This window comes from Microtus ochrogaster, chromosome 18, assembly GCF_000317375.1.
Source record: "Microtus ochrogaster isolate Prairie Vole_2 chromosome 18, MicOch1.0, whole genome shotgun sequence".
Classification (NCBI taxonomy): Eukaryota; Metazoa; Chordata; class Mammalia; order Rodentia; family Cricetidae; genus Microtus; species Microtus ochrogaster.
Window position 1 is genome coordinate 50,769,333 of NC_022020.1, and position 12,250 is coordinate 50,781,582.

The 12,250-nt window shown below is 45.7% G+C and overlaps 1 protein-coding gene across 1 annotated transcript in view; it reads right to left on the reverse strand.

The window, feature by feature from the left end:
- Window positions 1–12,250, reverse strand: part of Alpk2 (alpha kinase 2) — a 104,820-nt gene that overhangs the window by 20,288 nt on the left and 72,282 nt on the right. The window contains exons 6-8 of the mRNA XM_026783307.1: window positions 9,143–9,290; window positions 2,265–2,392; window positions 2,130–2,165 (exon numbers count right to left, since the gene is read on the reverse strand). Coding sequence (XP_026639108.1) covers window positions 2,130–2,165; window positions 2,265–2,392; window positions 9,143–9,290 — 312 coding nt within the window. The remainder of the gene's footprint in view (window positions 1–2,129; window positions 2,166–2,264; window positions 2,393–9,142; window positions 9,291–12,250) is intronic.

Here is a 12,250-nt window from a genome sequence, read left to right on the forward strand (position 1 = left end):
CTCCCTCCCTTCCTCCCTTCCTTCCTTCCTTCCTTCACTCCTTCCTTCCTTCCTTCCTTCACTCCTTCCTTCCTTCCTCCCTCCCTCCCTCCCTTCCTCCCTCCCTTCCTTCCTTCTCCCTTCCTTCCTTCCTTCACCCTTTCTTCCTTCCTTCCTTCCTTCCTTCCTTCCTTCCTTCCTTCCTTCCATCCCTCCCTTCCTCCCTCCCACCCTCCTTCCCTCTCTCCTTCCTTCCTTCTCCCTTCCTTCCTTCCTTCCTTCTCCCTTCCTTCCTTCTCCCTTCCTTCCTTCCTTCTCCCTTCCTTCCTTCACCCTTTCTTCCTTTCTTCCTTTCTTCCTTCCTTCCTTCCTTCCTTCCTTCCTTCCTCCTTTCCTTCCTTCCTTCTCCTTTCCTTCCTTCCTTCCTTCCTTCCTTCCTCCCCCACTCCTTGACAATCATGGTGTGCAGCCCAGGCTGGTGTGGAATTCACAATTTGCCTACCTCAGGCTCCTAAGTACTCCTGTTAGTCTGTAATATCACAGTGTTGGCTAAACCATTTCTAAATCACGATTCTAGGGATTTTGTTGCCTTTTGAGATGGTGTCTCATATGACCAGGCTGACTTCAAACTCACTATCCAGCTGAGGCAAGACACACACACACACACACACACACACACACACACACACACGCGCACGCACACGCACACACACACACAGCAAAGCCAGGGGTACAGATACAACCATCCCACCGAGCAGTCTCAGTCTCTTGCTTTCTGTGTGCTAGACACTAGAATATCTTGATTATCTCCAATGCTTGTTTTCCAGAGGTCTCAGTTATTTTCTTTGCTTTAAATGCCACGCAGCACATCTTCCAAATGCTCACCCGATATGACCACCAATGCTTCTCTCTCCTGAAACTGGTCCAGGATGCTATGCTGTGGCAGAGGTTGTCTATGCTTGTGCTGATGCAGGGCTGGCTGCAGGGGTGTGTGGAGCTGCTTTGTTGCTGTGTGCAGTTCTTCCCAGCAACCACATCTTGTTAAAAAGTGGCTGTGTGGGGGTAATTTAGATCTTGGGTCATAGTCGAACGCCTTCCCACTCTCCCAGCACAATGGGTAGGGGTAGGCGGGTGCAGATTGACAAGGCATTTTTCCAGAGGGATTACCACACGACTAGGGGAGCCCACGGGTGTGAATTCGTCCCACCTTGACTAAAAGTCAGAGAGCTCAGGCCTAGTCTTGCTACTTCAAAGTATATGAGAGGAGGTTTGGCCTAAGGTGTGGTTACTAACAGGATGTTTTGACCTAGGGTGTGGTTACTTGGTGTTTGGGGTATTGAGAAAGTAATTACTTGGATTATTCTTTGTATCTTGGTAAAGAAGCCTTTTGACGTTCCCCTCATTTCTGGATGAGGGTACATAAAGCCTGTGAGAAATAAACGCGAGGCAAATTTCAGTATTTACTAGATGCCTTCCTGACTCTATCAGCTGTCTCTTGTCTATTTCTTTCTTAATCCTCAAGCTTCCCTTCAAGAGCAGACGAATAAGCCAGGCGGGACCCCGAAGATGTCGCCCCAGTGAATATACAACACAGCAAGCTCAGAGTGCACCGGACTATGGGAACTCAGTGCATAGCCTAGGGGCCGCATGGATGTCTAGGAGCAGCTATTAGACTATAGAACACCAGATGCACTGAAAGACAGCACAAAAACAAACACATCTTTACTTTTTCATTAGAATGCAACCAAACAAGGTTATATTCTGCTTAGCTGAAAAGAAAACTGAAGAATCAAAACGTAAACAAAACGACTAGAAAGTTCCATGCAAGCAAGATTTATGCCTAGAGGAAAAATTCAAGTCCAAACTCCCCAGGACAATTTTCCAAAACTGCATGGCTTCAGTTCAGTCTTTTCCACAAACAATACATTTCTAGGTGTTTGAAATCTACTAAAATTATAGCTGGGAGAATGGCCCCTCTAGCCCCATGGAAACAGATCCTAAGCCATCATGACGGGCATCTAAGGTAGCCCTCCCTGGGAGACAGAAGAGTGCACTTGGTCGGGAGAGTGCACAGAGCAATGTGTGTTCGAGGAGCTGGCTGTGTTTTGGTGGGGAGCCCACTCTCTGCCAGGTCAGCTGACGTCACTTACCTCTATATTCCATGCGACTGGAAAGCTGTTTGAGAACTAGAAGGAAACAGAGAGATCAGAGTCAGGACGGGCGTCCCTCTGAGTTGGCAGGGGCCTGGGGCTTTGACGAGCAGCCGAGAAGAAGCCGAGGTTTACCTTCCGCTGTGAGGTTAAACTCAGCAGTGACTTTTCCATAACTGTTCTTGAGGCAGCAGTAATAGAGGCCCTGGTCCTTCTGACCAGCTTGGACGATGGCCAAGGAAACACTGGAGTTGTCCCCTGCGCTGGAATAGGGGACATTAATATTCACATGCTTCAGCGTTCTGGAGTTCTAGCGTTCTCAAGAAGGAAGGAGCTAAGGTCTTCCTGCTCTGTGCTTGCAGCCATCGGGCTGGCTGATAGACCAGATTCCCCCAATCTGCTAATTAAACAACGTATTTACACATAGAGAGGATCACTGCATTGCGGTTTAATAGTCTTTTACTTTTCTTTCTTTTTTATTTTATTATTATTATTTTTATTGTTTCTTGAGATAGGGTTTCTCTGTGTAACAGCCCTGGCTCTTCTAGAACTCATTTTGTAGACCAGGTTGGCCTCAAACTTACAGAGCTTGCCTCTGCCTCCCAAGTGCTGGGATTAAAGGCATGTGCTACCACCACCTGGTTTTGGTCTAATAGTCTTACTCCAACACACAACAAGAATGCACAGAAACATTCTGGGGGGCTGACATCAGGACAGTCAGAAGGGTGAGTGCTAAAATCTGGGAGCTGCGGTTAGCATAGCTTCGACTTCATCTGAATTAGGGTGACCATACAGGTATTCTGTGTATGAGGGAAGTCATTGACTCTCAACCCAAACCTAAACATAGACACACTAAAAATCTAAAGAAAGTGGCTCCTAGCTTTACCTGAGGGTTCAGAACTGAGGGCTCCTACTTGGTAGGTGATTTTTGTTTTGAGATGGGATCTCACTATGTTGGTCTCAAATTCCAGGCTCCAAGCAATTAATTCTCTTGATCCAGTCTCCCTTCAAACATGGTCAGGGCCCTTTTAAATAATGTACATTTAGTGACTATGTGTATCCCTTCATCTGCCTGCCCAATAATAATTACTAGTTCCTATGAATACAAAACCTGATGGCATGGTGGATAAAGACGATGGGGACAATGTGATGACAATGATAGCAGTGACAGATAATGTATCATACTTGCTAAGTATCAGGCAAATAAAAAATCATCTTCATGACATCCTCAGAACAGTTTCAGAGACCCACAAGCCCTGCTGCTGGTCCTCAGATGACAAGGGAACTGAGACACTCAGAGATGGAAGCTTGACCTTAGGCTGGCTCCCCCAGGAACTTCTGATTCCTGCCCTTAAGTCGGGGATAATTGTGCCAATGGTTAGAGCTGCAGTCTTTATTCAAAAACTGGAAACAATGTGCTTTGCTACAAAACTATACTAAAACATTGCAGTTGCTCCTCCCATGAGGATAGCAGACAGGGTGCACTCTCCTTTGGGTTTGTCTCATAGTTTGGCCAGCACCCTTCATCCAGGTTTGTCTCAGTTGCTCTCTCAACACAAGGCTTTGTTTTGGCTGCTTTTTTCAGTAGACTTCAGCTCTTTGACTGGTACCACCCGGAGTAGACCAATGGTTGAAAACAAGGCCCACTAAATCCTGTCACTTTCTCCCCTGTTCTCCCTCCTAGGTTTGTATAGCCTGCACAGCAGCAGTCATGGGAAGGGGGAATAAGATCCCCCTAAAAGGCTGGGGTTAAACTCAAGGAAATTGTCCCATCAGCATCATCTCTGAAGCTGAAGAATTCTCTGATTCTTGGTACAGATTCAGGAAGACCCCATCTGTCTTGCTGTTTTCTCTCGTTGCTCCAGTTCCTTGTGGGAAAAAAAAAGACTGAGAACTCAGAAAGGCCTGGATTCCAATCCTGTGGTGAATCTTGGACACACTACTTAGCCGCACCCTCAGCTTCCAGCGCGTGAACCCAGAAAAAACAATGTTGCTTGCTGACTGGAATATGGGGAGCGGCAGACACCAGGCATGTGAGTCTCTAACAAAAGGCCTCGCCTTGTTCGTGTGTCATGAGGGTGGGGTTCAGTAGTGTCAATGGGCTTTCTCCATGGAGGAAAACCACTTTTTAATGTCCCAAAGAGGGCCGTTCCATGGTTAGTCATGGGGATTCAGTGATGGGGAAGAAAAGCAGCCATTAACTCAGAGGAAATACGGCAATGCCACTGTGGAAAGCAAATGAGATCTGTGTCTTTTGAGTCAGAGAGGAGAGCTGAGTCCTATCTGTTTCTCTGTGAGGAAGGAATCCCCATCGTTAGGGCAGCCGGGCTACACAGACAGAAGATGCTCAGCTGTGAAGACGAATGTCAAAGGTGTCCACACCAAGAGTGTGACCAGAAGCACACAGCCAAAGGTGAAACTGGCTGGACAGAGAGAAGCCTATCTCAGACTCCTCAGAGAACTACATTATCCAACCCGATTCCCAAGGAACTGGAGGCAGCTGCCAGCATCCACTCAGCACCCAACCTGGGCTGAACAGTCCTGGGTTTTTCCTCTCCAGAATCATTTGATGGGGATGTACCTTCAGTAACACCCAGTTTGTTTTTGCCTGGAGTCCAGCATAAAGACCTCACCCAGTTATCAGCTGGACCACTCCCTGTGCATGATGCTTCCTGCAAAACCTCATGACACTCCCAAGCATCTATTTTTCCCAGGGAGGAGAGTGGGTTCCTAGTAGCCAAAAGAGTCTGAACGGCCACAAGAGCCTTAGAGATTGCCAACTTGAAAGCTCCCCGGAGCCAAGACACATCACTGCCACACATGCACACAGTGCCTGCCACTGCAATTTTTTTTACTTATTTATATATTTTTGTGGTGTGTCTAGGGTCTACAAGCCCTGCCCACAAGAACACATTTTGACTCCCAACTTCCAAACTGTAGCCTGTAAGGAAACTACCTAAAACTGGACAGAGGCCAGAGGTGACTGCATGTCCCTGGTAGGTCACAAATCACCACAGGCTTACTACAAGGTGACTTTGCTTATAGGAGTTGCGCCTGCATTTGCCTTTGCTGTTTACTATTTAAAATAGAACACATCCAGCTCTATGCAGTGGTACAGCCTGTACTGTCAACTATGAAGGAAGTTGAAACAGAAGGACTGTAAGTTCAGGACCAGCCTGGGCAATTGGTGAGATCCCGGCTCATGAAACATAAATGAACAATAAAGTGATCTTCCCAGACAGTTTTGAGTCGATGTATTGACTTGAAGGTTTCTGTGCTGAAGAAAAGATAACTCGCAAGTTTAGTGCCTGTTAAACATAAACTGACCTCATATTTATTTGAAAATATGACTTCTACATCCTTTTACCTTATTGGCTATTTACATCTTCATTCCTCAAATGCCCATTTGAACAGTTTTACCATATTATTTATTCCCTTCTCATTTGATGAGTTTAAGACCTTTGCTATGTTAAATTCACCTTTGAGAGAATTCACCTCTTTGAAATCTATACCTTGGCAAATGCTATAATTTGGGTATTGAATGTCCTCTACAAAGTGCATAATAAGCTAAAGATTTGTCCCCAGGGTGGTGCTAGTGGGTCCTTTAGGAGGTAAGGCATAGAAGTTGGTCTTTAAGCTAAAAATATAGAATGGAAAAAAGAAAGCATATTCAACAAATGGTGCTGGCATTGGCATAACTGGATATCAACATGTAGAAGAATGAAAATAGATCCATATATATCCCCATGCACAAAACTCAAGTTCAAACGGATCAAAGACCTCAACATAAAGCCAACCACACTGACCCTCATAGAAGAGAAAGTGGGAAGTACACTTGAATGCATTGGCACAGGAGATCACTTCCTAAATATAACCCAGCAGCACAGACACTAAGAGAAACAATTAATAAATGGGACCTCCTAAAACTGAGAAGCTTCTGTAAAGCTAAGGACATAGTCAATAAGACAAACAACAGCCTACAGATTGGGAAAAGATCTTCACCAACTCCACATCAGACGGAGGACTGATCACCAGAATATACAAAGAACTCAAGACACTTGACATCAAAAGAATGAATAATCCAATAAAAAATGAGGTACAGACCTAAACACAGAACTCTCAACAGATGAATGCATCTCAAAGGACTGAAAGACACTTAAGGAAATGCTCAACATCCTTAGCCATCAGATGCAAAAAAAAAAAAAAAAAAACAAAACAAATCAAATCAAATGCAAATCAAAACAACTCTGAGATTCCATCTTACACCTGTCAAAATGGCCAAGATCAAAAACACTGATGGCAACTTATGGAGAGGTTGTAGGGTGAGGGGAATTCTCCTCCATTGCTGGTGGGAGTACAAACTTGTACAGACGCTTTGGAAATCAGTATGGCAATTTCTCATAAAATTAGAAAACAATCTACCTCAAGACCTTAAGCAATACCATTGTTGGTTATATACCCAAAAGATGTTCCATCATACCATAAGAACATGTGTTCAATGCTCAACTATGTTCATAGCAGGATTATGTGTAATAGCCACAGAACCTGGAAACAACCTAAATGCCCCTCAACTGAAGAATGGATAAAGAAGATGTGATACATTAACACAATGGAATACTACACAAAGGTAAAAAATAGTGACATCTTGAAATTTGCAGGCCAATAGATGGATCTAGAAAAAAAACATATTGAGTGAGGTAACCCAGATCCAGAAAGACAAATATAATATGTATTCACTCATAAGTGGCTTTTAGACATAAAGCAAAGAAAAGCCAACCTACAGGCCACTAGAAAAGAAAGAGGACCCTAAGGAGACATACATGGATCTACATAGGAAGGTGAAAAAGATAAGATCTCCAGAGTCATAGGGGTTAAGGGAGAGGGCAGAAGGGGAGAGGGCAGTAAGGGAGGAGAGTGGAGAAAAAAAAATATATAGCTCAATAAAAAGCAATTAAAAACAGAAGTTGATCTTTATATTTTTGAGGACATGTCCTCAAGGGGGATTGCGGCACTCGAGCCTGTACTCTTAGCTATGACGTCAGCATTTCACTCTAACACAGGCCTTGCCCCTCTCACTGGCATCGGGAACACCCATCACAGACCCGGAGTGACAGGTCTGCCAAGTCCTAGACGGGACCTCTACAGTGGTGAGATAGATAAGCTCAACTATGAGGAAGTTATCTCGGGTTATTTCACTAGAATGATGGAGAGCCGGCTGACGCAATAAGGCCCTGAGCTACTTCAGGTAGGGACGAATAAACATCACGTACTGAGCTGGACGTAGGGTGAGAGGAATTAACAAGCTTTTGAAAACCATCTGAAATCATGCAAACGATTTGTCTATGGACAGAGGAGTTGAGACTTACAAACTTTCTCAAGTAGCAATATGAACACAAATTGGTCTCAGCTCTTTCTAAGAAGAAACAAAGCAAATGTTACAAAGACATCAAAGGCCTTGGGGAGGCTGGGATTTGGGGAATATTCCGTAGATACAAAGAGGACCTGGGAAGTGCCAACACTTATCTGAGCCTAGAATGCGAAGAGTTAATTAAACAAGGCGGGAAGTGCTGGTTAATTGTTCTTGATTGACACTTTCAGAGAAGAATTAAAATCAATAATGAGTGCATTAGAAGTGAAGCTCTAAGGGCTGCCAGGATTTACAAATCAAAGCACTTCTTTGCTATTATAATTGTTTTTAAGCCAAGTACAAGACAGGCGGGGTAATAGGGAACATTCGAGAAATTAGTCTCCAGACATTCGTTCCAAGCAGGAATATTTGACTGAATATAGGGGTTCGTATTTCCCACCTTTTCAGTCTGTTCCTGTTGAGATCAAAAGGATAGGAATACCCCCAAGGACTCTGGGAGCTTTCCCGGGCCTCTCTGGGCCGAAAGAAGCTCTTGGGAGCTGCTTAAGTTACACTGACCTCCATTGATTTGTTTAGAGGACTTGTCAGATGAGCCAGGACTGCACGGGTTTTTTGAACAGGCATTCCTTCATTCCTGGGACTGATTTAAGGAGCTGAGTGGGCTGGCCCACATGATGTGTTTTGGCAATGATGCTCACACTCACCTCCTTCTCTGACTCCTGCGACAACTTAAGGACCCGGGTATAATGTGCTCTTTCTGTCTTAAGGGAAGCTGTTTCTCTTCCTCAAAAGCTTTACTTTTCTGTGACCCTTGTGGCACTCCTCCACCCCTGTCTTCTCCTTAGCTTTATTTGACCTTTGTTAGATTAATGGGGGGGGGGGTTCTGAATCGGAAAACATCCATAAATAAGAGTTCCAGAGAATTTTGTAACCTTAGTCCCGGTAGGCCTGGAGGCCTTCAAACTAGAATGTCACACTGCATCCTGACTAAACACTGGAACCAGAGAGCCTGCAATTCCCAGGATGCACAACTCAAAGATGGCAGAGCTGAAGCAAGAGCCAGCCGCCATGTTCCCTGTTGGGACACTGGGCGCCACTCTTCCTCTTGGACACTGGGTTAACCTTTCTTCACTCTGACAGAAATGTCTGACAAAGACTTCCTTTTGACTTGAGGTTTCAAGCCGTGGCCAGTTGACTCCATGTTTCTGGGTCTCTATCAGAGAAGAAGGACATGGAGGCTGGAAGCCCTTACTTCACGGCAGCCAAGAAACAGAGAGACAAGAGCCACAGACAAGGCGCCTTCAAAGGCACACCCCAGATAATCTGCTTCAATCAGGCCCCACATCCGAGACTCCACCACCTCCCAGTAATGCCACCAAGTTAGGAAGCCATCAGAGGACTGGCCAGTTCTGTCAGAGCCCTCATGTTCTAATTCATTCTCCAAAGCCCATCGCCTGTTAATCAAGCCTTTAGCTCAGGAGCCTTTGGCGGGGGGTGGGGGGAGGGGGGACTTCATATCCAATGATGTTGGATACGGAATCTCTGCTTCAGCTTGCCTCTCCTTTCCTCTTACGGTTTTCTTTGACAACCACACTAAGTAAGAGGGCAAAAGTGAGTGGACGGTCGGGGAGGACAAGCGTCCTACCTTCTCTTGACCTGCGCTATTGACTGCGAATCTTTCGTCCAGCAGATGGTCGAATCCTCGTGGATCTCTGCAAACTGGCAGCTCAGCTTCACATTCCCAGAGCGGTCGGGAGCCATCTCAGCCTGGATCTTCTTCAGCAGCACTGGGGCTAGAAGCACATTTGCAGGTTAGTGTAGACGAGAGGCCTTCGCACTTCACCTCGGTTATCAGCAACAGTCCTGAGAGACAGGGAGCAGGTCCCTAAATCACAGATGGAGCAACCCGAGAGCCGTGGCTGCTCAAACTCACCCCTGGGGAACAAATGAAGCACCCTAATAGAAAACACTTCCTTTTCGTTACTTAAATTCCAAAGGTTTATAATGCTCCTAGCAAAATAGAGCTTGAGCTATTCTGGTTTTTGTTTTGTTTTGTTGTTTTGTTTGTTTGTTTTTTGAGACAGGGTTTCTCTGTAGCTTTGGAGCCTATTCTGGAACTAGCTTTTGTAGACCAGGTTGGCCTCCAATTTACAGAGATCTGCCTGCCTCTGCCTCCCGAGTACTGGGATTAAAGGTGTGTGTCACCACTTCCCAGATTATTTCTGGTTTTTAATTTAGATTTATTTAACTTTATATGCACATATATCTGTGCACTGTGTGTGTGCTTGGTGTCTGCAGGGGTCGGAAGAGGCCATCAGATTCCCTGGAACTAAAGTTATAGACAGTTGTAAACCTCCATGTGAATGCTGGGAATTGAACGTGGGTCCTCTGCAAAAGCAGCAAGTGCTCTCCAGCCCAAAATGTTTTTTTCTTTAAGAGGAGAAATGTCCAGCAGATTATAGAAGCCTAGTCCGTAGGATTTGGCCCAAATAAGATACTGTTAAATAATTACCTGATCAAAATCAGAGCTGGTGATTCAGCAGTGGAATGAAATCGGCACTATCAAGGTAAGTGAGGTTAAGACCCCAAATGTAAAAGACAACTCAATAATAAATTATCTGTGGAATAAAATTCATTCACACATGCACGCACACAGTGCAGCTGTCTGTGAAGATGGTCTGGTGAACTGGACATGTGTGTTTGGCATCCACCTCACTGGCAAAAGCGATGTCTATCTGGACGGAGCAGAAACAGTGAGGCCATGCCTCCCGCAGGTTGGGCTGAGATGTGAGTTTGCCTCTTGAGATGAGTGGAGGTTCTTATGAGCAAATGTGTAATTGGGAAGGGCAGCCACTGGGTGGCGGTATAGGCATTAGAATGACAGGAGGCCGGTGGGACCCAGCTGAAAGAACAGTTCATCAGACCCGTGGTCGAGTTTTTCCTCAACCCCACAGATAATAAGATATCAGAAGGAGATTTAAGATCAGACTCTGGCCGCTGGAAGTGGAAACGGGCTGGCTGAGTGGTAAATCCCTCAACTAGAGCCTCCATGAGGTTGCTGCCAATGTTATGGGAGCTGATCACATCGTGGTATGGTGAGGAGGGAGGAGGGTATAGCACAGGGGCAGAGCTGAACGACACGGTCAGCCAAGACCATGTTCGTGTGGCAGACAAGTAGAAACGCCACCTCTGAGCAAAGGTGCACTAAGTTTACCTTCTGACCAGCCTGGTTGAGGGAAGACAATAAAAAAAAAATCCTCGGCTACAGAGCCAGCTTGATGGAGTAAAGCCTCTTGTTGCCAAGCCTGACACCTGAATTCAATCCCTGAGCTTCCCGTCCCACCCCCACCCCCGCCCTGGCTCCGTGGAAGGCAAGAACTGACTTCTGGAAGCTGTCTTTACACACACGCACACACGTGCACGCACACATACAAGCACGCACGCACACACATGCACTCATGTAAGTATGCACGCACATACACGCACACACACACAAGTAAATGTAATTTGAAAAGACTCTCCTGTTATACAGGAAGCTTCCACTGCTCTAAGCTTTGGATGCCCCTTGGCACCCAGCGTCCATTTTATTTCTCTCAGGATCACCTGAATGCGTTTACCCGCCGCATATCCCACCGTGTCACAGGGGGAGGGCATTAAATCAGGGCTGCTCGGAAGGAGAGCACCAGGCTGCTGGGTCCACACAGTCAAGGCAGTACCCAGCTTCATGTGACCCACATAGACTGGAGATGAGGACCCAGGTCTCACAAAGCCAGCCCCCTGCACCAGAACTGAAGACCTGTCTGTTGTATTTTCCTAGTGGGCACATTAAACAGCAGGCCCAAACCAGGAAAAGCTGGAAAGCGAAACCAAGACCTTTGGAGTGCTCACTGCCGAAGTAGATTTTTTTTTTCTTTCTGGTTTTTCAAGACAAAGTTTCTCTGTGTAACAGCCCTAGCTGTCCTGGAATTAGCCCTTGTAGACCAGGCTGGCCTCCAACTCACAGAGATTCACCTGCCTCTGCCTCCCAAGTGCTAGGATTAAAGGGATGTGTGACACTGCCCAGCTAACAGTTTTCCTGTAACTTTGGAGCCTTCCTGGAACTTGCTCTGTAGGTCGGGTTAGTCTTGAACTCACAGAGATCTGCCTGCCTCTGTCTGTTGAGTACTGGGATTAAAGGTGTGCGCCCTCACTACCTGGCTCATGAAGTAAATTCCTCACTGATAGAAGCTCATACACAGTAATTAGAACTAATTATAAAAAGAAGGTCTTGTCAAGGGCAGAGTTTATGAAGCAACCATCCCATAATAGTAAATCATTTCCCAGGTCATTGATCCTCATCTGTGTATTGACTCTTCAGACTTCGGCTGCCAGGCAGCATGGGAAGGTATAACTCCAAAAGAATGTAGCTTCTTTAGGGCTGTGGAATGGGCATGGCTGAACAGTCCCTTAGGCCGAATGGAAGGGATGATGCCAAAGTCTTTGAGGCTCAAAGGGACTGAAACCTGGGTAGATTCGGGTACTGGAGACAGGAAGTTGGGAAGAAATTTTATACTTAAATTTGGAAGAAAAAACCAAGGTTCCCTTGAGTTACACTTAACGATTAAAAAAGAGAATCTCAAATTGGGTTGAAATGTTTCTTTGCGTCCCCTGCTCAGCGTGTGGTCGGTTTAGTCTTACAGATTTGCTACGCCAGTGTCGCTGCTCATCTTTTAAAGGAGATTTCTAAAAGAGATAATTAAACCACAAAGCATCT